Genomic DNA, 26,543 nt, shown 5'->3' on the forward strand with positions numbered 1-26,543 from the left:
GTAGGAGGAAAACCAAAGCAGGTGATATCCTAGAAGCCAAGTGAAGAAAGAAGAAAATTATCAATTATTTCAAATAGGTGGATAGATCTAGTAAGATGAGAACTGAGAATTGATCTTGCATTTAGCAATGTAGCAAGGTTATTGACCAAAACCTGGTTAGAGTGGATTGGAGAGAGAGTGGGAGAAATTGTAGACAGAAAATACACATGGCTGTTTTGGGTGGTTTTGTTGCAATGAGGAAAAAGAAATTGGGTCACCGATGGGGGAAGGGGGTCAAAAGTTGGTGCTTTCCCATCTAAGACATTAGGTCCCACAACACAACAAAACATTGATGGAACAAGAATGCCTAAGGCGACCTCAGGAATCCAGTTTCCATGGAAACCAAAAGCAGTTGCTTGCCTGCTCAATAAGTTGAAAATGAAGCAGTGGCTCCAAATAAAAGAAAAATAACTTAAGGTCTATATTATGGAAAATGAAATTTCAGAGAAACCAGTTATAACAGTATTTAGTTTTAAAAAGTTTGAGGGGAAATAGGCCTAAAAGAGTATGCAAGAAGAAAACTTGTCTTTTAGTGTCCTTCTGAGTTTTTAGAGTACCTTGAAAGAATACATTGGCCATTTAAAGAATGCTTAAACTATAGTGGCATGTATTGCTCTTAACCCTTGATGTTTGAAGAGACTCTCTATATATTTTAACATAATCATGGCAGAGAAAAATGTGAGGAAAAAGAATATTTTTATAGTAGACCTTTCCTAAAAATTGTAAATAGGGATCAAATTTACTTTTTTCAAACCATTTTACTATATATTATGTTAATAATTTGAACTGTATCTCTGTTGACACTGACTCAATAGGTTAAATCTTAGCACTGTCAGAGATAATTTTGAGCAATGTAAGTCATATTTCTGACCCATTGGAAGAATTATTATATTCTACTTGTAAAACTTGGTGAAATTACATTGCAGATTCTGAAAATTAAAATTAAAATTAAAATCAAACAAACAAAAAATCTCACCTGAAAAGTCACAAATTACATTTCTTCTTAGACAACCATGATTTGTTTTTTATTTTATTTATATTTTAAAAGCAATTTTTTGGAGGTAACAGGTTTGGTGACAAATATCTCTACCTCTTGCTGAGTGTTGAAAAACACTAGTTAAAGCGAAGAGATGAGTATGTTTTAGAGAAAAATCTCACCATTTGAACTGACAACGTCAATGTGTGGTAAATCTTAAACTTTTTTTTCTCTTCTACACTGATTGATTTAAGTTTTCTAGGACCATATTTTAAAGAGATGAATTTCAAAAAGGGCATGATCAGTTGATGTTACTGAAGCCAATTAGGACTTAAGAAAGGACAGACTTATTTAATTTTGTATCCCTGATATTTAATGTATACTAAAATGTTCAGGAATATGCGTGTCATTTGTAAAATACAGGCTTTCCAGTCCAAGGCAAACACAAAAGTAGTGGGGTTTTTTTCTTTGTTTTTTTTTTTTTTGTTTTATTCTTTAAGAAGGGAGAAAGAACACCATGCTTACATATTTGGGAGAATGATCCAGTAGACAGCAAGAAATTAATAATGCAAGAGAGAGAGATATTGCTGAAATTTCAATATACCAAAGGCAAAATATCTTAAAAACAGGAGCATTATAAATCTGTGTAAATCTTGAGCCTGCTGATCAAGTGCTTGTAGCTGTGTGATAAGCATATAGTTTCTAATTCAGAAAATAACGTTTTATATTATTCTATTTTCCTTTCTGTTTCAAGGAATATGGTACTGTTACTCGGAATACAACAATCTTCAGAAAGAGTCAAGTTCTGATTTAACTATATATGACGTTGGGATTCAGTCTGACTTCACCATCTACTTTCAACTGAAACAAACATGGTTTGCATTTAGTGAGTAAATTTTAAAAACTGGTTTTGTTAAAATTGCAATATTTAGAAAGTATCTTTTTATCTACAGGAAAGCTTGGGTTGGTATAACCTGTTGAATACATTTATCACTAGTGTCATTAAAGGTAAAAATGTCTATATAATCCTACTAGCTACAGTAAATGGAAAAGTCATTGAGGGAAATTTATTTGTATAATCTAAGAAAACAGTACTTTACAATGATATTGAACTCTTTGCCTTCAGTTTAGATGTGAATATATGTAGCCATTAACCTGATATCCAAGGAAGATTTTTTAAAAAGAAATGAATGTTTGGTTTTTCAAATTTGTTTTTTAAAAAGGAAAAAAAGCAAGAAATCTTTTTTTTTTTCATAACAAAGACATTTAAACTATTATAAGAATTGGAAGTAACAAGTGAATCACAAATTTACATATTTGGAGTATTTATTCAAATTATCAAATTGGTTAAGGATAATATTAAAATTTTAAAAGCAAAATGATTTCAGAGACATTCAGAGACATTAATACATAGTTAATTAAAGAAGATATAGAGCGATACATTGCTAAGATCTTTCCATACTTCTGGTTTAACTGAGTTCTAACTTCTTGGAGATATTAACTGATCTGTAATGCAATATAGAACCTTAGTGGTATAACAAGAGAATTAAATGATAAGCTTTCCATCACTGGAAGTGTTCAATAATTAACAAAATAACTATCTTGCAAGGATATTATAGAAGGAATTCCTTCATAGATGGGAATTTAATTTGGACATATTCTGAAATCAGGATTTATTTTACTATCATTGAATACACATTTAATGAAGGGTTTCTTTTATTTTCCTAAAAAGCTATTACTCAATTAAAGGTGTGTCCTAGAATTGACAAAATACAGTAATTATGACTATTTGACCTCAAGTAACAAAAAGCAAATTCAAGCTACCTGAAGAGAAAAGAAAATTGAAACAGGCTGGGGGTAATGGGGGGTAGGGGCAAGAGGTGTTTACCAAACTCAAAAACAGAAAGGCAGGCAGACATTCAAGTTTACCTGGATCCAAAAAAAATGTAAATGTAAATCCAAAAAGAACTGAAGATCTCTCCTTGCTTTCTTTCTTTGTACATATATGCTTTATTTTTTCTTTGTAGATTGACTCCCCATAACGATGAATTTGACATAGTTCTTCAAACTCATATAACCCTCAGTCTGAGATATTTATAGACTTCAGTTCAAGAGTGAACTAAACTCCCTTAATTCTAATTCCGAAAGACTTATTTGTCAACTTAGGTTGGATTTTCACTCTGATTCCAATGGTAGCTGTGGTTGGGGGGCATCCTGTCAGTCTGCACAGGCAATTGATTAAGAGGCATTGTGAGCAGGGCAGATAAACCAAAAAGGTCTTCTCTACTGATTTTCTTATTCAATAAAGGTGAAAACATCTGAAGTAGAGCTATGGAAAGCAGCACTTTCTTCTCCCATACCTATTTTCTTATTTCTACAAATGGTGGCAAATGTTTCCATAATGGACATAAAGCCTGTCCATTTGAGGTGCTCAAATTCTAGCTAAAGGTTTTAACCTAAGTTCTTACCATTTCTTGGAAATTTTAAAAATGAATTTCTAATATTGGCATTATCAAAGAGGTAGTACTGCTTAATTTATGCAAAGTCAGAATTGACCGAAATTATTTTAAGCCCAGCCATGACTTTTGCAGAGAAAGTTTGTTTTTTGGATGAATATGTATCATAGACCTGATTATTTTTTTCCTGTTTAAAGTGATAATACTCTGCATCATTGAAATGTTGGTCATCGTCATGCTGATCTTCCTCAGGAATCGAATTCGGATCTCCATTGCCCTGCTGAAGGAAGGGAGCAAGTAAGGTCCTTGATGCAGAAACTTAGAAAACGTGTATCAGTAAAATCACTTGTCATCCATTGCATAGATGTCCCGGACTACGTACCTTCTAAGAAGCCTTGTTTAAGAAAACTATTTCAATTTTCATAGGGTGAAATAAGGATAAAACCTTTTTTATTAGTGTTGTTGTGAACAGCAAATATATGTGTGGAGAATGATATATGTGGAAGCAAGTGATAAAGTGCTAACTATAACTTACTTTATCGTACATTATTTCCATACTGAGTCATATGTTAATATCAATGTTTGAAATCATTTGCAGAACTTTTAAATCACCATAATTCTATAAAGCCAATTATGTGTTATTACCATTTCTTAATGAGTGACAAAATTTGCCAATTGATAGGACAATGGGTTCTAGCAGCACCAAACTATACATTTTGTGTCTATAGCATATAATTCAGAAACGCTTTACACCCAGATCCGTTTTTTATTTTTAAATGCTACAGAATAAACATTTTAAATTTTTCATAAAATTCATGCTGAGAGGTAATAATACATACTGTTTACATAGTATTCCAAAAGGTCACTTGAGGCTAATACTCTAAACTTTTAAACTTCTAAACGTTTAAAGGCAAACGTTAGTGTAGAGCCAACAGACCATGCTGTCTATTTAGAATGATAGAGGCTAAGTTGTTAATGACCAAGGACTAGTCTGAAGGACCAGTTTGAAGGATTATTTTAACAAAATTGTCATTTGTAATAATAATAGTGCCACCTGAAACAAGTGGTTTAAATAGTTAACAAGTAGTTCATTAATTTACGCTCTCTCGCCTTCCCACAAAAACTGAAGCCCTGTCATTAGCCCCTGGAAACTACTGATTTACTGTTGTTTGTTTCTTAAATAGTATGATATTGTGCTGTTCACTTTCACTAACCCCATTTGTTATGCCCCTAAAAATATATATTTACGTATGCATATATTTTTATATATGCATATGTGTATGTTTTTCTTCTCCTCCTGATGAAAATTATCCCTTAAAATGCCCCTCCAACTGTGACAGATTGATGGTTGGCTCAGGAAAAAATAAGAACTGAAATAAATGGGTGTGAGCATACAGGGTAACCATGTAGGGATGCTCAATAAATTCATTAAAAAGCAGTGGAGGAAGGAGATAACAGCTTAGCTCAACTAGTGAGGCAAAGAAGGTGACAAATGCAAAGGGTATCTAAGACATGTCAAAGTTAGAATGCATTGGTTCGATCATATTTCTCAGTGTCTATACCAAACAGTATTGTGCTTAATCCAGTGACATATCCTGAAATGGGTATTCAAAAGAAACAGTTAAGAACAGAGAAACAAGGATGGTGAATGTTTCAGAAACCATGTCCTATGAAGAAATATCAAATTGTTAATCTGTAGAAGAAAGAATAAGGAATCACTTATAGGGATGTTGTGTGGGAAAGGTGGTAAAAATGTTAATTTTTCCCCCGAAGGTAATGGATATAAGTTATGGGCAGACAGATAAGGAAGACTTTTCTAATAATTTGATAGTTTAAAAAATGGAATATGTCGTGTCATGTAAAAAATAATTTCCTTCACTCAGTGTGGTCACCAGAGACTAGCGAATATATTTCAAAGATAATATAAAAGGCATTCATTAATTATAGAGGGATTCCTACAATTGAGTACATGATCTGCAAGCTTCTCTCCAATTCCAAGGGTCTCTGAATCTAAAGAAGAAATCTCATGATAAAAATGTTTCAAATATTAATGAATCAGACAGAAATAGCGAAAGAGAGGAGAGTTTGGGAATCATACATGAGAACTAGAAGTGTCCCTAAATAACTAAGAAAATAAAATTTTTTTAAAAATGTTTAAACCAGGGGTTCTTAACCTTTTTTGTTCTATGGAACCCTTTGCCAGTCAGGTGAAGACCACGGACCCCTTACTAAGTCCACACTATATGTGTATTATTTAATAAATATATCACACCCGCACCAACATGTCCCCACAAGAATAATGTTTTTTTTAATTTCAGTTCAAGCTCACGGGCCCCTTGTTAAGAACCCCTGTTTAAACCAACTGAGAATATGCCTGAATGATTGGGGGGGAAAGAGGCAATTGTTATTACCACTGTTCTTAGAACAAATTCAGCCCAAAGCTTACTTCTAGTTCTAACAGAAAAAAATTTAATTAAGAAGCTATAGTTCTGGATCATTTTATATTTCAAATATTTGTTTTATTTCAGAGCTATTGGATACATCCCCAGTACATTATTTTATCCGCTATTAACTTTCACTTTCCTCTCAATCTGCATTTCCTACTGGGCTGTGACAGCTGTGTATCCTTTGATAACTGACCTCTTTTTTTTTTTCTATTTTTTTTAAAGATACTTAAATTATACAAATACCAAATAAAAAACATAGGAGAGTCCCATATGCCCTGCTCCCCACACGTCCCACATTTTCCCACATTTAACAACATCCTTCATTAGTGAGGTACATTCATTGCAATTGATGAACACATTTTGGAGCACTGTCACCAAGCGTGTATTAAAGTTTGCACTGTAGTTTATACTTCCTTCCAGCCAATTCTGTGAGTTATGGCAAGATTTATAATGGCCTGTATCTGTTGCTGCAATGTCATTCAGAACAATTCCCAAGTCCCAGAAATGCCCCATATTACACCTGTTTTTCCATCTCCCTGCCCTCAGAACCTCCAGTGGCCACTGCCTCCACATCAATGATGCAATTTCTTCCATTACTAGAATCACAATAAATCTATAGTAGAATATCAGTAAGTCTACTTTAGTCCATAGTTCATTCCCTAATCCTGAGGATTCTGGGATGGTGATGTCCACTCCACCTCTAATTGAGAGGGGACTGCAACCTTATAGGGCCAATGGATGGGACTGCCTTGCTTGCAGTTGAAGACTCTCTTGGTTCCTTGATATGCTAATTATCCATCATCACCTCCTTATTAGTTGTCCTGGGTAAGACCAATGAACTGGAGAGTAGGTGTTGCAACTCCATTGAGATTCAGGGCCCAACTGGCACATGGGCAGCACAAAGATTTAAGTCTCTTGGATATACACCTACTAACTCTAGTACTAAGTATGGGTTCAAAAAGAAGGGCAGAAGAACCATGTGTAAGGAAACCACAACGAGTCCAACTCTGTCACTCTGGGGAACATGAATTCCAAAGAAGGGTCCACTGGCAAGAAACAAACTCCTGAGCTCTCTGCCCAGACCGTAGTGTCTGGGTGTCTCCAGAACCCTCAGGAGCCCTGCTATTTTGGGTAGTATCTACTTTGGCAGTCAATGCGATCCTGCTGAGATGTGTATAAGCATAACCTCTGGAAAGACCTCCTGACTCACTTTGAAGTCTGTTAGCCATATAAACTCATTTGTCTTTACCTTTTCCCCCTTATGGTAATTGACCTCTTTAAGCCTCAGGTCCACGTAACCCTTCAGAAACCAGGATCTTGTGCCCAAGGTCTTCCATCCCTGGAAAAATTAGTAATGTCTTAAAGAAATAATGGCACTTGGGAAGGGGGTGGTAGGGGAGTTTTAAAATAGTTTTAGGTCTAGTAATTGAATTTTTCCCAAGAAGCCATAGAGTAAAATTTTGTTTCATTTTGTCTTCACATATGGTACTTCTCTTTGCCAATAAATTGAGAAAGTCCCTTTATAGTTTACTGTTTTTAAGAAACCGTTCAGTACAGCTGACCCATGTTACATTTCTGGGCTTGAATTTTGGATTAACTATTAAAATATTACATAGTAATGGTTATTTGTGAAGTTATTTTCTCTATGGACTTTTGTGTTATCTGCATTATTTTCTTGTCCACTTGTTTTCAGTCTGAGAGCAAATATTTTATCCTTAATAGAGTTCACTCAGTTTCTTGGCTACATCTGGGGTACCTGTATACAAAGTCATAACCCCAGGGGTGCAATGTGTACATGATAATAAAACCTGTGACCCAGAGGTAAGTAAAAGAAACTCTCATTTACCTGCTTCACTATAAAACTTTGCTACATTTCATCTTTCAGTTGTGCTAAGAAACACATCCTGACTCAGAGATCCTACTCACTGATATGGATCACTGCACAGAAGTGGAGAGTAGGTCAGACAGTGGTGGAAAAGCATTGAAAGTGGTGGACAGAATGGAAAGAAAGAGCTATAATTATTTCCCGGGCTTGCTTGTCTTATTATACACCAAGCATGTACGGTCAATAGCACTAATAATGTGAAATTATAGTGGGTGCAGAGTGATGAACATATGATGGAAAATGAGATACTTTTCAGAGATTCTTAAAGAATTATGTAAGGAATAAGGTGTATCAGTGTTCCATCCCTCAATAGAAGTTTGAACAACCAGCAAGAAGTGGCAGAAACATCTTTCTCCGAGCTCTAGAAAACAGTTAAAAGATTGCAGTAACAGGGCTGTTGTGGAATCAATTAAAAAGTTGCTTAAAAATAATAGGATCTTGTGATACCCTGGATAGTCCCTCCTCTACCCCTCACAGGCTCTGATCAAAGTAGACTCATTCTCCTAGTGCAGATCCCTGGTTCCAGTTCTGGAGTTACCCCATGCACATATGAGAAACATGTATGTCTGCCCTAATCTCTCTGGTGGTGGCCTGAGGGACTTGCCTTTTCAGAACTTGCTCTGTGTATAGAAGGCAGCTAAGGGAACTCTCCTACAGAGCACTGTGGTAGAGCAGTCAAGATGTGCTGCCTGAGACAAGAGGATGTTGTCTATATAACATACAGTGCAGTGCTCAAGACCATGAGAAAACTATTCCCTAGTGAAGAGGTGACATTAGGAACTGTTGAAATGGGGGGATTCCTAGGGCCACACACTCATGCCCAAGACATGTGCAAAAAGAATCTGGGAGACCCCAACCCTCTGACCTGGAGCTCTAAACTCATTGTACAGATAAGCCCTGAAGGAGCACACTTGAACAGATCATTCTTCAAAGACTGGGAAAAGTGTTTTCTTCTTTACTTCCTTTTTTGTGTGTATGCTAGCTCCTAGCCATCAGGGAAAGCTCGGTCATAACATAGGCTGGATATAAGCCTAAGAGACAGATGCCTTAGAGACTAAATTTCAGCCATAACACATTAAAATATCAAAATACCCAGGTTTCAGCAAAAGTTTACAATGCATACCAAAAAAAACCAGGAAGTAATAGCCCAGGCAAAGGAGAAGATTAGAGCATTAGCAACCATCAATGAGGAGGACCAGACCCAGGACATTAGAAACTTTTTTTAAATGTTCATAACTATGCTCAAAAAAACTATGCTCATAGGAAAACATGGACAAAAAAACTAAAGGAAATCATGGACCAAAAAACTTAAAGGAAGTCAGGAAAATGATAGATGAATTAAAAGAGAAAATAGAGAAATGGAAATTATGAAAAGTAGTCAAACAGAGCTGAAGACTATGGTAAAAGAAATTAAAAATTCCTAAGAGGGATTCAACAATAGAGTAAAGCTGTCATAAGAAAGAATCAGAGAACTTGAAGGTAAGACAATTGAAGTAATTTTTTCTGATAAGCTGAAATAAGAAAGAATGAAGAAAAGTGAACAGAGCCTAAGGAACCTGTGGGACACTAAGAAGCGTACCAATATACACATTGTGGGAGTCCCAAAAGGAGATGAAAGGACAGAAAGGGGCAAAGAAAACAGTCAAAAAAATGACTGAAAACTTGCCAAATTTAACAAAAAACATGGATATGCACATCTAAGACATTCAGTAAACTCTGAACAGGATAAACCCAAAAACCCAAATCATGCCATGTCATAATCAAACTGTCAAATGAAATTCTTCACTGCCAGAAAGAAGCAACATGTCATGTACAAGGGAATTCAATAAGATTGTGCCAATTTCTCATCACCAACCAAGGAGGCAAGAAAGCAGTGGGATGACATATTTAAAATGCTGAAAGCAAAAATTGCTAACCAAGAATTCTATATCCAGCAAAACTGTCTTTAAAAAATGAGGTGAGGATTAAGACATTCCCAAATAAACCAAAGCTGAGGAGTTTTAGGAATGGAAGGTGGTGAGTGATTAATCCCATTGAATGGTATGTGGGAATGATTGAGATGGGGAAGCTTATATTTTATATATACACACACACACACATACACACACGTATATATATTCCTACAATTTTAAATAAGAAAAAGCAGGAAGAACACCTAAAGGGAGAAAAATATTTGAATGCAATACATGAATTTGGATGGGACCAAGCATGGGTGGAGAAAAGGCCCAAAAGAAAATTATTGGGGCACATAAAAAAAATTGGAATATAGACTGTAAGCTTTATATTTATGTTCAAATCTTGAATTTGATAACTGCACTTAAGATGATCACATAACTGAATATCCTTGTTCTTAGGAAATGTATATGACAGTATTTAGTTTTCAAGGAACATGATATATAACCTCTTCTCAAGTGTTCAGAAAATAGGTTGATAATTAAATAGTTAAATAATAGACTGAGATAGACAGATAGATAGATGGATATAGAATGATAGAACAAATGTAAAGAAAATGTTAAAATTGTTGGATCTGAGTATCTGGGGGCATAGAGAGTTCTTTGTATGTTCTCTGTATGGGGCTTGTCATATTTCATAACTTTCCTAAAATTTGAAAGCATTTCAAAGTGAAATGTTTTTAAAAAGAGCATGGTACTATATTCCCCTGCCTGAATAGCAAAAAGTGAGCCAATAATTGTTGGTTGGGTGTCTAGGTGGGGGGTACTTTACAGTCTTGTGTTTTGTTTCTGTATTATTTTTGCAACGTTCCCATAAGTTTGAAATTATTTCAAAATAAAAAGGATTTTTTAAATTATATAAAATGACATGGCAGAAATAAAGAGGTAGCATTTGACGCTAATCAGGACACACATTTAGGGTTTAGACAAAAGGAGAAGGTATGTAAGATGTTATCTTGGAATGGCATTTAATCCTATATTCTATTTGTGTGTATGTGTGTTGTTTTTTTCCTGAGTACAGATTTTTAATACAACTGATATTCCCAAAGCTTGCCCTGGGTCTATGTGTAGCTTTGCTTTCTATGGTGGAAACAGCCTGTATCATCAATACATCCCCACCTTCCAGATATACAACCTGTTTGTCTTTCTCTGGCTTATAAACTTTGTCATTGCATTGGGTCAGTGTGCCCTTGCTGGTGCCTTCGCTGCTTATTACTGGGCAATGCAAAAACCTGATGATGTCCCACCGCTTCCACTCTTTACTGCATTTGGACGAGCCATACGGTAAGCTCTACAGTGAATCCCACATCCATCTTCTGAGTTGTATTTTGTGTGCTTATAATTCACACTTAACTCATTAATTCAAATAGCAGGGTATAAATGAGGTCAAAGGTAAGATTCAAGATTCGTGAATGACAAATGGCTTTGTCTGGTGTCACAACCGATTTCAAAATCCCTACCCAGGCCAATAAGCCAATAGGTTACTAAACAGAGGAAGAGGTAGAGGAGGGTACAAATGCAAAATTGTGGTGTAAACTCCCCTACAGAGACCTTTATCAATCTACATAGAAGAGTGCAAGAAACACAAGAAACATTTTCCTATTAATGCATTTGCAAATCCCTTATACCAAGAAAAATTATTGATTTAATATCCTTTTAGTTAATAGTAAAGACATTTTAACTTTTATTCTCGTTTTATCTTTGCCCAGATATCACACAGGTACTCTAGCATTCGGATCTTTAATTCTTGCATTAGTTCAAATGTTTAGAATTGTCCTAGAATACGTGGACCGCCATCTTAAAGGTAAAACTGCAGAATTTATCTTTAGTCTTTCAGACTTCTGTGTGGAGAATATATTGGGACAGAGGGCAGAGGGAGACCTGATGCTTATAGCTTGGTCTAGGGTAAGGATGGAGTAAGGATGGAGATGATCGAGATTTGGGGTATGTTTTGAAGGAAAAGCTAACCAGACTTAGTGAGGATTGAACATCAAGTGAGGGATAGCAGTGATAAATAAAAGGGAGAAAATATTGTGATTCTAGTTACTAAGATGTGGAAGTCATTAGAAGCAAATTTGGAAGAGTGGATCAAGAATTCTGTTTTTGACATATTGAAGTCAAGAAGCATGGTACAGATGTCAGGTAGTTCCAAGTCTAGAGCTCAGATCAGGCATGAAATATAAATGTGGGTATCATTAACATAAATCCTCATAGATGACTGATACAGTTTACAAATGCATAAAAGTTCTATTATTTGTTTTGACTCATAGGGTTCAGTTGCCAATCATTAATACATCTAAATATCTCCTTCTCCTAGATGCCAAGGGCAGCTTGGCTAAATTCATACAATTCTGCCTGCAGTGCTGTTTCTGGTGTTTGGAAAAATTGCTAAAATTTTTGAACAGAAATGCCTATATCATGGTAAGTAGATGATTTTTTATTTTCTGAGCCTCTTCTTTGCAAACCCAAACCCCATGTCTATATTACTATCGCTAAAGCATTTTTGTATCATGCAGTTGTATTTATCACCATGTTGCTGCAAGGGTGTGAAAATCCAATGCATGATTCCAGGCTTCATAGTTGAAACAGGATCTTAACTGTGCTTCATTATTACCTATAATACCTTTTTTCTTTTATGATTTATTATTTATTTATTTCTCTCTCCTCCTTCCTCCTCCCCACCCCCCGCAGTTGTCTGCTCTCTGTGTCCATTTGCTGTGTGTTCTTCTGTGCTTCTGTGTCCACTTGTATTCTTGTCAACAGCACCGGGAATCTGTGTCTCTTTTTGTTGCATCATCCTGCTGCGTCAGCTTTCCGTGTGTGCGGCGCCACTCCTGGACAGGCTGCACTTTTTTTCGCACAGGGTGGTCTCCTTACAGGGTGCACTCCTTGCATGTGGGGTTCCCCTATGCGGGGGACGCCCCTGTGTGGCACAGCACTCCTTGTGCCCATCAGCACCGTGCATGGGCCAGCTTACCACAAGGGTCAGGAGGCCCTGGGTTTGAACCCTGGACCTGCCATGTGGTATGCAGATGCTCTATCCATTGAGCCAAATCCATTTCCCTATAATATCTTTTAGAAGAGATAAACTATTGTTTACACTGATAATTTTAAAATGTGTTATTTTGAGTATGGTTTTGTATGTCTTGACATAGTTTACTTGGAGGAAAGTTTCCTTCACTGTCACTGTGAAAGAAAATACCTAATTCTTGGATTTGCAAATGTTTAAGGAAGGGCCCAATCTTTTCCATGAAACTTATGCTGAAATGTGTGGGCATTGACAATGCCTGACTGGATTTGTTTCTTATTTCCCAAGGAAATGTGGGGGCTTCAAAAGAGAGGTTATTAGTAAGGGGATCCAGAAATAGAATACTTCTAAATTTAGCAGCTCCAACTTTTATAACCCTTTTATACAGGATCTGGAAAGGTGTTTATCTTAGAGATTCAAATAATCATTAAATTATATCCAGTAAGAGTATTTTATTGAGCTCTTTTAATCAGTAAATCAAGCATAATGAAAGACTAATTTTCCTAAGAGTAATTTTTAATGTGGAGGCTATAACATGTAACCAATTCACCAAGAAATCCTAGCCAAAATATTTTATAGACAGAGGTCACTATCTGGATTCGAGAAAAAGACCTGCCCCTTTTGAAGCTTTCTAATCCCCATAGAGTTTAAGGGTACGTAGCACCTGAAGCACACATTATTGTCAATTACCCTGAGAATTGTTGTGAATTTAAGAGTTCCCAGACCTCTCACAAAGCCAAAAGGTGGAAAGGGGAAGGGGAGTAGCTGATGGATGATAGAGCATTGATTTGATTGTTTTCCTGTCATTGGATTGTACTTTGGTCTTGTTAGGATATGTTACTGATTCCAGAATAATATCAACTGTCTTCCTCAGGTTGCAATATACGGCAAAAACTTCTGCAAGTCAGCAAGAGATGCTTTCAATCTCCTAATGAGAAATGTTATAAAGTAAGTAATCAGACTGAATATTACAATTGGCAATGTGGTGAACCTTGGGCCTTACATACTTCAAATGTTTATTTAAACTGTTGGTGGCCTTATTGCCCATGAATATTCTTTCCATTTTCCTCTCTCACACAACTAATTTCTCTTTATATCTTAGTATTTTTGCTTCCATCATCCACCTATGTCTTTACACTCATTGGCACTTATTTTTATTATCTCTCCTGATCAAGAAATTACCACATGAACCACATTATCATCTTGTCTCTGGTCATTCCTCCTTCCATAGATCAGAAAAAAGAGCCTAAGTGAATAAAATCAAAGGACAAATGCAGCATCCTCAGGAATCAGGGTGTGTATAAGCCTCCTATTAGAAAAAAAGGCTGATACCACCAAGAGCACCTGACAGACCTACAATGCCATCTTCTGTTTTCTTGATTAAAAATAAGTGAGAAAAAAAAATTTTTAATTTAAAAATTTAAAAAATAAAGACAAAAAAAAGAAAAGAAATTTAAAAACCATCCCTGGGTTCTACATTCATTTCTTGTATTTAACCATTGCCAAGTAAAATTTCAGCAAAGATAAATCAAAATGAACTCATGAGTTGATTACTTCTATAAATTTCAAATAACAAATGTAATTTAAACACCAAATTATACTTTTTTCCCCCCTGATACTCAGAGTTGCAGTTATGGATAGAGTTACGGACTTTGTGCTATTCCTGGGGAAAATTCTGGTTGCTGGAAGTATTGGTAAGTCATAATCAAAATAATAAAAAAAAGTTTAAAAGATAATTGGAAAACCTGCTTTACTGAAAATGGTGTATTCCTTTGCAATGCATAAAATACATGTTCTGCCTTTTCAATATAGGTATCCTGGCCTTCTTATTCTTCACCCAAAAAGTCCCAATGATTGTAAAAGGACCAACAACTTTAAATTATTACTGGGTACCTTTGCTGGTAAGAGCTGGGTATTGTTGACTCTGGGATTTCTCAGAAAAACAACTAATTAATGGCTGTAAAGAGGACTCCTGTTAGTAGTTTTTTGGGTTTTTTAAATATATATATATATATATATATATATATATTTTAAAGATATTTAGATTACATAAATGTTACATAAAAAATATAGGGGATTCTTTCATATGCCCCACTCCCCATACCGCCCACATTTTCCCACATTAACAACATCCTTCATTAGTGTAATACATTCATTGCAATTGATAAACACATTTTGGAGCATTGCCACCAAGCATGGATTATAGTTTACATTATAGTTTACACTCTCCCACACAGTTCTGTAGGGTATGGCAAGATTTATAATGGTCTGTATCTGTCATTGCAATGTCATTCAGGACAATTCCCAACTCCCGAAAATGCTGTTAGAAGTAGTTTTAAGTCCACTTTTTCTTTGGTTTGATCATCTAGGCTGGCTTTTCTGGCCATGCTGGTATCAACATCTTTCAATGACAAAGTATGTACTTAGAAAAATTTCATGTGTCATGACTGTTTTCCGTTTGGGATAGAACTAGGTGTAGGGTAAGGTTGGGACATGGGAGGACTTTAAATGTTGATAGACAATTCTTCTGTTTTAGAATATCTTGTTGTTCCTAGTTAGGTTTTCCTTTTTTCTTTTTTATTGCAGATTTATTTTTGGTATATTCTTAAGTGTTATTTTTGTCATTATTCTGACTGCTTGATCATTCCTTAACCCTTTTTTGAAGAGATGACTGATGTTCAGACTTTCCTCTTAAAGTATACAAAAGAAATGGATCTCTGTTTGATATCTCTCTTAGGCTGTAGGTACAGGGTGACTGAACTCACTATTGTGACTGATTTATCAATCAGTCCAGTGTCACAATTAGTGATTCTTCTGCCACTGATTTTTTTCCTGCCTTAATAAAATAGGACCCATGTGAGTTTTGGCATCAAGTGAGCAAAATCTGTGTCTGTGTGAGTCATTTTCCATGAAGTCCTGATTCAAGTCAACTAAACTTGATTGAGAATAATCTGGCTGCTTATTCCTTTTATTTCTTAGATTGAAAAAAGTGGCACACTTGAGTCTTAACAGTCCGATCACAGTGCCTGGAGTTTAAGTCTTGTCAGATACAGAAGGAGAAAACATACTTCTAAAACTCTGGAAGACTTGGGGTTCATAATGAGTTATTCACATTCCATATAATCTACGTGCCTACATCTTGAATGCTTTATTTCTCTACAGTTGTGTAAGCTTAATTCTGTGCACATAGTCTCCCTTCTCCCAGTAAAAAGGCCAGTAGAAGAGACCCTCTCTGACACAACACACCTTCCAGGAACTGTTGGTAAACAGAAATTCCCATTTATGTAATTGTTCATGTGTTAAACCCTCAGGTTACAATAGAATATATCTGTTCCCTCCAATCATATAAAATGCTATCAAATACTCTCAGAATTTATGTCCCAACTTTTCTTATGTTTATGTCTATTAGCTAATGTACTCCTAAACTATAAGTTTATAAAACTTATAAAGAGACATATAGATTATGAGTCATTGTTCTAGGAGAAATAATAGAGATAGTTAAAATTTTTGGGTCTTACTCTGTGCCAAGCCTTATTCTGCCTTATAGATTATTTTCCTAGGAAACAGTCTCTGAAAAAGAGGATTACTTACAGAAGGTTTATTAGGAAGTGCAGGAAATGAGGAAGAAAGGACTGGGCAGAGGGAGGAGCTGAGCCACAAAGCAGCTGCAACTGAAGCCTCAAACATAACTATAAGAAGTTCTGGCAAAAGGACTGGGCCTCTGAATCCCTGCATCAGGAAGCCATTGGCCATCATTTGCCTTCTGGATTGGGGTATAATCTTGGATAAGACAGTTCCTTGCAGCCCTGGAGGGAAGCAACTGAATCAGCATCCTATATCCCCAGCATCTGGTGAATGGATGTGACAGTTGGAAGGGTCCTGGGCAGAGCCCCACAGCATCCATTGTATTAACTCATTTAATCCATGTGTTGTAAACACTACCATTACTCAAATCCTCTTCTCCTTCCCCCAATTTTATACAAGAGGAACAAAAATGTTAAATGACTTGTCTAGTGCCTGATCTGTGATTCAAACCTGTCTGTGCTCTTAATTCCTATGCTTTATTGCTTCAATGAGTGGAATCAACAGGATACTAAATCTGGGATATTTTTGGTAGGCAAAGGAGATGGTAGTAAAAAAAAAAAAAGGGCCCATAATGGAGTACATCTAATTTGAATCTTAGTGCAAAGCAAGCAAAAGCATTATCACTGAATTTTGGGTCTCCATATTGAAATCTTTTCCAAAACAGAGCACCTCAAAACATTTTCATCGTCGCTTTCATTTAAAGCTGCATTGTTGTTCTTCTTTACCCACTTACAGACTGTCATTGCTGGATCTTACATAGTTGCTCATGGGTTCTTCAGCGTCTATGCAATGTGTGTTGACACGCTTTTCATCTGCTTCTGTGAGTATTTAGTATGTGTCACCCCCCAATACCACCACCACTCCTTAGTGGTATAACTGAAAGGATGAGAAGGTGAAGAACCTAGCTGCCTTGTGGATTTGCTGTGACCTGGCTGCAACTGCAAAACATTGTTTGGAGGGTGACATTTCTTAGTAGATGCTCTTTAAACCTTAACAGCTGAAAGAATGAGGTTTGCAAAGCAGAAAAGAGCCAATTATGAAATGAATCTCATGTTTCATAGCATGGTGCTAACATGAAATTATTTTTTAATTTCTTAATGTTTTCAAGTTTCCATTAATGATTGGTTTCTGTTGTGCTTTGTGAACAGAACTGAAGGTATAACTGGGCTTTGGGAACTGGCTTTCCTGAGGAGAGGCTTTACATGTTCCAATAAAACAAGATGGTTATTGTTTCAAAGACACAGAGAGTCAGTTCACACTATAGAACACAAAAATGGGTAAGATCCAGAAAGGAGAGGTCTAATAAGTGGCTGGGTCAATTCTGATGCTTAGAGTCATAATACATCTTTAGAGATGTTATCACTGATATACACCATGCCCCTATGTGACTTGTGCAACTCACATGCATAGAATGGATTTGTTTTATATTATTACTTCATTTTAAAAGCCTGAGGAACCTAGAGCTCATCAGGAGCTTGGTCTGGTCATCACCTTCAGTGCCATCTCTTTGACAAACCTAGAGACAGCAGAGTCAGGTAAAGGAACAAAACTTGTTAGCCCTATAGCTAAGCACCCTAAGATATTATTTCTCTGTCACATTACTATTAAGAAAAGCAGAGAACACATATTCAATGACAAAGCATTAATAAATTTTATACTTTATATAAAACAGTTTCTTTTTTTAGCAACAATCAGTACCAATTTCACACTGGTATCAGGAGAGGGGAAAATGGTCCAACTTCTTTTTGTTTTTCTTTCCAAACATTTTAAGGGTAATTTTCAACAGCTAGACAAAGAAATTAGAAGAACGTTGTGCACTAGTTTGCTCTTCCACTGGCTGTAAATGACACTGGAAGGTTTAATCTTTTCCTTGTACCTCCATGTTTTGTTAGGCAAGGGCTTCTACCAAAATACCACATTAACAAGGTTCAGCTCAGGTACTGCCTGGAAGAAGCAGCACAGGAGTAAGATAGTGCCTAAGACATATTTGAAACTGGGTTCTTGAATGCTCAAAGGGCCTCTTCTCTCATCTCAAATGCTAATCATATGTGCAATACTTGCAGATCCTGAGAGTCAGCCCTTCCTATTCTTGTAACTGAAAATGTTTCTCAAAATATATCTCAGGAAATGTCTAGATTCCTGCAAGTTTCCAGTCTTTGGAAGCCTTGGTAGGTCATTGGGATTTTAAATTTGGCAGTGAATTTTGAATTTGGACAGTAAGAAATGTTTTCCACCCATCTTTATTAATCAGTTGTCAACTTCATTTGTCAACTTCATTGAAAACCAGATATAATTTCAGCTTTATTCAGCACACTGTGTGGTGAACTAGAAGAGTTTTCTATCAGACATTTGTCTTTGATGATAAAGAACAAGGGAAACTATATCCTATTTCCACTTCCTTCCCCAGCAGTTATTATGGGCAACATCTTACTTTGGAAAACATTCTTCCTAAATGATACTCTAACCCAAATTCTGATAGTGTGAAAGTATACCTGGAAGTTACTTATTTTTATATCTTTTTTTACCTATTATCTTGGCTGCCAAAGAACTACTTCATTTATAGAAACATAGCATCTTTTTAACATTATGAGGCATGGGAAATTCTGGCACTGAGAACTCCAGTGAGAGAAAATCATAGCTACAAGTGGTTACTAATAAGATCCAGACCAGGCTGCCTACCAGTAGTACCTCAAGGGGGAAAATGATGCTAGGTACAGAAATATTATTAAGGACAACCAAGAATGTTCAATGTCTATTGCATTCCTTCCTTAGCTTCTCATTTTCTATGTGAGAAAGGTGACTGTGAGGTTTAACCAATAAGCCAACCGTTCCCTAAAATGTATAATGAAAAATAATTGGTTTATCCTACAGATCTATGATGGCCTTACATGACATGACTACAAATAACATGTAGTTTTTTTTAATATAGCTCTCAAAATATATAATTGATTTGCTTTTGTACATTTTATTGATAGATATTATCTCCTGTACATTGTATATATCTGCAGGAAACTTCTAATTCCATACAAACTTCCCCTTAGTGACCAGGGTAATTCTGGTGCTTCCTCCAAACCATCATGCAGGTGTGTGCTCAGCCTAAACAAAGCAAGAAGGTAAACTCACATGTTACAGGAGTCAGAAAACATACTGATATTAGCTATCACGTATGATCTGATCCGATCCCAAGGATTTGCAAGAGGACCTCTACAGTTAAGTAGGAGAACTGAACCAGGTGATAAGAAACTAGGTCCCCATCCTGATTGCCCCAGAGCTTCCAAATTCAGGAGACCATTTTACATCCCTGGACCTCAGTTTCTTTCTCTCTAACATTAGAGTGTGGACTACCATTTAAGGTGATTTTAAACTATGAAATTCAATTATTATTCTACATTTACCAGAGAATTATATACTTTTTAGTCAACTTCATCCCAGAGAGTATGGCAATTGAAATGAACAGTCATAGTGTTTAAAGGATAACACTTTTGAAAGGACATGAATGATCTTAAACTTTTAAACTATCAAAATAAACGTCTGTTGGAGTGGGTGGGATTTAGGTAGTTTCTGTCTTTCCTGACAGAGGTTGAGGCCTCCTTCCTTTTCCAGCACCAGCAACTAAACTGCACTAAATTGTCTTATATTTGACTTTCTAACACTGATTTTTCTGATTTTTCCCTGTTCGGCTCTCCAATAAATAAAAATGCGTATAATTGTTCTGCTGCTGCTTGCTGCTTTTGCCTGCTTTGGCTGCTGCATATACAGGTGAAGATATGGAAAGAAATGATGGATCTGCAGAAAAACCTTACTTCATAGCCCCTAACGTGTATGGAATTCTGAACAAGATGAAACTAGTTCCCAAGGAGCAGAAAAAGTAGAAAAGCTCCAAACAGTGCCACTCGCTTTTAAGTAGAAGTTTTGTAAATCAGATAATGTGTATGAAAATGATGCTTTTGAGTAATGTGAAGTTCCTGTGCTTATTTCTTTAAAAGTTAGCAGCTGGTACCATCTGAGGAGTCAGGCATTTGATGACAGTTAGCCTCTGTGAAGTAGGATATTTCATAGACTGTGATCCCAGCTGAATAGCAAGGTGTAAATGTCAAACATTTTTAAAAATCTATACCTAAAAGCGTTTTAATAACTTTTATAACTCAGTGTGCTGTTTCCCATTGCAGCACTTTGTTAGCCTTTCTTTTTATAAGTGTGTATTTGTAAAAAAAGATTCAGGCAATTTTTAAAAGCACTGTAAATGTATAACCGATTAGCCATAAAAAGATTGATTTAGAGCTAACCAGCTTATGGTACTAAATTTGTAAATATGGTGCTATGGTTATATTTATACTGTTCAAGCTGGTGGGCAACTCTCTAAACTGTGATTAAACGTATATTAATGGTTCCCTAGGAAGTATATTTCAATAAGTGATTCAAGTTCTTAACAAACATATAAGTTCAATGTTATACAGGTTCCTCAGAGAGTAGTCCTGGGTAAAAGTTTACTTCAAAGTCCCTTTTGCTTCAGTGAAATTATATTTATAGTGAAATTGAATCTGAGTTCTGTACTGTCATTTCCAATAATATGAACCACTGGCCATAGCAAAAATGTTCTGGACAAAACCAAATTGTCACGTAATCAGGCCTTTTGTCTCTAACCCAGATTTCCTGTTCCCACCAAATAGAAAAATAATATGGATTTGTTCCAGAGGAGTGATTACATCTTTTCATGAGAATACCTGTATTTCTAGATTAAAGAGATTGTGTGACTTTGTTCTACAAAAAGTTTAATTTTAGCTCAACTTTCAGTAAGGAAAGAGAAAAGATAAATAAGACACTTTTGATTTTTCGCAAAGGAAATACAATATTGGCCCTATGACAGGTACCTTTACAAGGGTTAAGAAATCTTCTATGGGTTAAGAAATCTCTCCCTCCATGTTTAGGAGAAAATTTACTACCATACTCCACTCCACCGTATTCCACTCCTGCTAACCAAAGCAACAAGCTGGTTTCTGGCAGCCATGCCTGAGTCTTTTGCATGGCATAGGAAAGCATGAATGACTCACACACCTTGCCTATCCGTCCCCTGAGTCTACGTGCATATTATATGGTTACCTGTGAAAATAGAGCACCCCAGAAGGAGCACTGAACCAGTTAGGATCCTTTTGGCTTTTACACTAAGCTTGCATATAAGTTTATGTATTGACAGAAAAGGAGCTTGTTGATCTGAGTATCATCCATGTATGTATCCAAGAAAGAGTTAGAAATGTATCATTGTGTTGCAAATTAATATAAATGCTAATGTATTTAATAATCATGAAGAGTGGGACTTAGATTTAGACTGACTCCATGGCAGCACATAGCAAGACACAGTGTGCTATAAGCCAGTGAATGGGGATACTGTTCAAAAGATTGTTCCTTATAATGGCTACCAACTTATTCTTGGCTTACTTTCTTGAGACTATCATGGTCAGAATTGTCACTGGACTCCACATCTTGGCAAAGGGCCTTTTTCACTCTCTTTACCCTTGAAGCATAAAGTATAGGGAAGAGTGATCACTAACATTCCTAAGGTTTTATTCTTATTTTTATTATCCAACAGAACATGGGCCACAAAGAGATCTAGGAGGAAAACATGACCTCTCCCTTAAGGGTTGAAACCTTATGAGTAATAAATTCCCTTCAGGAATGGTAAAAAAAAAAAAAGTTCATAATAATAAACAATGGGTCTCAATTTTTATGCATTTAAATCACTCAGAACCTTTTATAAATATGGATGACTGGGTCCCATCCAGGAAATTCTGATACATTGTGTTTGGGTGCGGGCCAACATGTGAATTATCATAAAGTTCTCTAGTTGATTTTGATGTACATGAATTTTGGAAAATCATTGAATAAAATATAAATCAACAAGTGAGAAACTATTTGCCTATTTTCCCCTTCTATTCTTGGCTGTTCTAGGAATTAGAAAACTAAAGAAGGCAAAAGAGATTAATTTGAGACTTCTAACAATCATAATTTCTGTATATTAAGAGACTCTTGGTGCTGGATTAGGCCCATGTACCAAATATTTAATGTTGTATCTGCTGATTAGAACAGAAAATTCTCTAAAATTTAAAAATTTCTCTTCACTGAACTATGGAGGTTCATTGTACACCTGGCTGTGTTTTAAAGATATTACCCTTGACTATAAGAAAAAGTATCATTTTGTTAAATATTTCTCTATCTTAAGCATGTAAAGGAAGAATTTCTAAGTGTGCAAGTTTAAACTATATTATGGGTTTATTTCTAGTCAGAAATATACTCTTCTTTAATTACTTTCTTATGTAATTGAAATATATAAAGTCAAAATGAGCATTGTTTTTGAGAAGATATTTAGAAGCTATTTTCTTATAAAGCAATCAACTAATAACTGAAAAACAGCAATATTTCTCAAAACTTGTAGTTGAAGGATTTGAAATATATTAAATTTTACAAATCTCATTTTTTAAAGTCATACCATATAAATTGTTTGGGGCAATACTAAAGCAATTTTGAAAAAAAAAGTAGTAATTTGAGAAATTGAGAACATAGTATGTTTCAGGAACTTGAAGGTGAATTTAGAATTTCTTGATGAATCTTTTGGTTTTTGTAATTAAGTTTGCTATCCAAAAGAAGATAAGTTATTTCCTTGATCATGCAATTGAGAAACGTGCAATAATGGCAGAATCTGACCCAGTACACACAATGAGACTCTTACTGACATTTTGACAAGGGCTGATTGTTTTCTCATACCTTTGTTTACAGTAATGTTGATGCCAAACTGCTGTTTTTTTAAAAACAGTTTGTACTGCTGTAAAGCAAATAGACAGCAGATGGCGATGTTACTTCTCTTACAGTTTTGCTTTGACATTTACTCTGTGCCATTCTTCCTCCTAGTGGAAGATATAGAAAGAAATGATGGCTCTACTGAAAGACCCTATTACATGAATCAAACTCTGCTGAAGATTTTGAACAAGCAAAATGTACAAACTAAGGAACGGTAGAAGTGCAAACAGTGGTCATCCTGCAGTGGTGTGTTACGTTTTTCTCATCTGCTGTCTGTGCAACACTCATTTCATGTATTTTATATTTAGCCATGCTATATTCACAACCTTGTTGGCTTTTTTGCATGTTTTATACCAAAGCTTATACTGTAATATGTGAAGCCATCAGAAGTCGCAAGGGAATTGTTAATAACATGGAAACATTTTTATACTAAGATCTTGTTTTGTAATTCATTTTTAAATATAATTGCTTGGATGTTTTGAAAATACTAGTGACTGTGAATATTCTTTTACACATTCGATTTTAAAATGATATGTTATTTACATCGATAGCTCCTAATATATTTTCTAAATTACAACTAAAAGACTTCTTCTGCAGGGAAAATTGGTACACAAAGTGAAATTGAAAATGTTAAGGCTTTCCTCACTCCTTTTCGACAATACATCAGTAAAAGGACTGCCCCTCTACAATTTTTGCTCTCTTTAAGTATAGAATGTTTCCTATTAAACAAATTGCCAATCATCCAGCCTTTACTACTTAGTCCTCTCTGATAAAGTGCCTTACTGGCTGTTTAATATTACCTAGCTTTTATGGACAAGTTTACAAACATTGTTTAAAAAAATATATAAAAAAAAAACCTTCAATGTTTAGTGATTAAAACAAGTCTTGCATTTGTTTTCCTCTTAGCTCACTGGTTGGAAACCATTTGTTATTTCAGTATGTTTAATATCCTCACTACATACATTATATGGCATAAACAATTTTCCTTGCATCTAGCAGACATTGTGAATGTGTACCATATTCAAGATGCAAGGACATTTATGAATGTGTACCATACGCAAGGAAAAAAACTTGAAAGGATGCTTTTTAGGTTTGTTTTCTTAACTAAAAAAGAGAAGTTTAAAAATGTAATCTTTTCTATAGTAAACCGTTGAAAATAAAACAGACATAATACTGCAGATCGGAAAGGGAAACTTTGAGGAATCACAAAGGGAAACTTTACCCCAAGAAAGGGTACTCACAGATGTCGTGTACTGAATAGCTCCATTTTAAATTATAGCTTTTTGTTGTCAACGCATGTTTTTTTATGTCATTTCATATTCTAACATTTGCTATGAAATAATCAGTTTACTTATAATATGCTTTTCATTTTTGTTGTGCTAATATAAACAAGAACATAATTTCGAATTCACTTTTAAATAACTTTACTAGTACTACTAACATTAAAGAAAATGAATTCAGTTTGTTACTCAGTGAAGGGTCCATAAAGCATTCACTCTAAAGAAATGTCAATCACAACGTAAGTTGTTAAAGCTTTGAGAATCAACAATAAGTTACTATGAGTTTATCTATTATCACATTTCTGTTTAAATGTGACTTTAGATATTCTTTCATGCCAAAAATAACTCACATGAGCAAATGGCAGTCTGAGCTCTATAATCAGTGTGCTTCTGCTGTGCAGAAATATTAGGAACATATTGTCTAAATACCTTTAATAACTAGAATGTTTAATATTTAACAAAATTTGTTGTTATCCATTGTTTTAAATCTATTTGGTTTTTTCTTCAAATAAAGATTTAGATAAGAAAAAACTGTCTGCCTTTTAATTTCTTTAAGCTAGAAAAGGAAAAAAGCATTTCTTTTTAAAACCTATTATATTATGACAGTGTCTTCTCTGTACCAAATATCTAGGTTTTTTTTAATATCTAGATTTATCCATTTTATAAAAGTTGTCATTTTTCTTCAGCTATGCTATGTCAAATCAAATAACTGAAGCTGATAATATATACAAACTAAAAAAGTCAAAGCTAACTGGTTAAGAGATGAATTATTTAAAGCCCAAATAATGGCCTAAATTAGTCAGTTGGTTTTTGTCTTAATTTGCCAAAGGAGTGTTCAGTCCCTTACTTGGTTTTGCCATCATTCATTAGAATCCAAGTCTCATTACTTCAAAGGTAGGGATAAATTTAGAGTAACTAAAAATGTGAACTTTAATTAACAGTAGTTTAGAAAGCAGGGTTAAATTTACATATTGCTAGTGTTTCTTAAGCTAAATATTTTTTAAGTTCAGATTTTCCTTAAAAACATATGCATCTATTTTTAAATTGAATTGTATGTAAAATCTTCAAAATGAATTTTTCTCTGATATTTAAGGGTGTTATTCAAAGTAAACATAAAACAACATTCTTGCAGTTTTCAGTGTTCTTATAAAATGTTCTAAACCTAATGAGATGTTTGTTAATATATCTAAAAAATGTTTTATTTTAAATAAAAGTATAGTTTGGTTTCCAGAAAAAAAAAATTGCAATTCAGCTTTAGAACTTAATAACTCCTTCTACTTTGCAATGATAAAATGCAAATCACATTTGTAAATAAAATGTATAAAATTGGGCTATGATTGATTTGGTTTCCCTATCTGCTTAAAAGGTATTAAAAAGTTCGTGAATCCATATGCTAAAATTGCACTACTAAGAGTTTTGTTGGATCATCAGAGATAATGCTTTTATTGATTATCTAATATTGGAAAACCTGCTTTATGCAAAAATACCTTATTTTTTCTTTAGTATATAGTTGACCAGCTACTCATTGCAATGTATGTTCTTTCACTTTTACAAGTGGTGCCTCAGGAAATTGCTCTTAAACTCTAACCAGGCAGAGTAATGATCTCCAGTATTATCTGGTTTGGGACTGGGGAACATGCTTTATAAATCAGTTTTTGTTGGCATAAGATATGGGGATGAAATTAAACTAAAATCATTATTGCAGACCAAGGTATATGAAATGGTGTAATACTTTTTCCAGTTCTTGTTTGCAAGTGTTTGTGTTTTTAAAATTTAGCTTTTTTAATATGAAAATGCAGTTCAATAAATCATTAATGAACCAAAATATTTAACAATCGAACAGAAATAAATTACTTTTCCAAAGTCATTTTCCATCTTCCATGTGCTCAGTCTTGGGACTAAAATGACTATTGATGATTTTTCTCTCAGGACCTAGTTATTTCTTAGTTCATCTATCATCAACCAGAAAACAAAGCCAACGTCTATTAAAACAAATGTGAATTCATTCATTCATGAATATCGAGTACCACTTTATGCAAGTCTTGGACATCAAGATGATGTCACAGTCATGGACCCTCTTAAAAATACATCAGACTAAACTGA

At 35.0% G+C, this 26,543-nt stretch overlaps 1 protein-coding gene across 7 annotated transcripts in view; it reads left to right on the forward strand.

Moving 5' to 3' along the window:
- The window catches only part of SLC44A5 (solute carrier family 44 member 5), a 398,293-nt gene extending 373,322 nt beyond the window's left edge, over positions 1-24,971 (forward strand). For 3 of the 7 annotated variants that reach the window (XM_058303353.1, XM_058303355.1, XM_058303354.2), the window contains 12 exons: positions 1,770-1,901; positions 3,669-3,768; positions 6,000-6,092; positions 7,652-7,739; positions 10,777-11,039; positions 11,465-11,559; positions 12,073-12,176; positions 13,658-13,731; positions 14,407-14,477; positions 14,596-14,684; positions 17,104-17,188; positions 20,128-24,971. In XM_058303353.1, coding sequence (XP_058159336.1) covers positions 1,770-1,901; positions 3,669-3,768; positions 6,000-6,092; positions 7,652-7,739; positions 10,777-11,039; positions 11,465-11,559; positions 12,073-12,176; positions 13,658-13,731; positions 14,407-14,477; positions 14,596-14,684; positions 17,104-17,188; positions 20,128-20,240 — 1,307 coding nt within the window. In that variant the 3' untranslated portion in view covers positions 20,241-24,971. The remainder of the gene's footprint in view (positions 1-1,769; positions 1,902-3,668; positions 3,769-5,999; positions 6,093-7,651; positions 7,740-10,776; positions 11,040-11,464; positions 11,560-12,072; positions 12,177-13,657; positions 13,732-14,406; positions 14,478-14,595; positions 14,685-17,103; positions 17,189-20,127) is intronic. The other 4 variants (XM_004482913.3, XM_004482912.3, XM_058303356.1 and 1 more) reach the window with 3 other exon arrangements.
- The last annotated feature ends 1,572 nt before the right edge of the window (positions 24,972-26,543 follow it).

Source organism: Dasypus novemcinctus, chromosome 9 (genome assembly GCF_030445035.2).
Source record: "Dasypus novemcinctus isolate mDasNov1 chromosome 9, mDasNov1.1.hap2, whole genome shotgun sequence".
In the NCBI taxonomy this organism is placed as follows: Eukaryota; Metazoa; Chordata; class Mammalia; order Cingulata; family Dasypodidae; genus Dasypus; species Dasypus novemcinctus.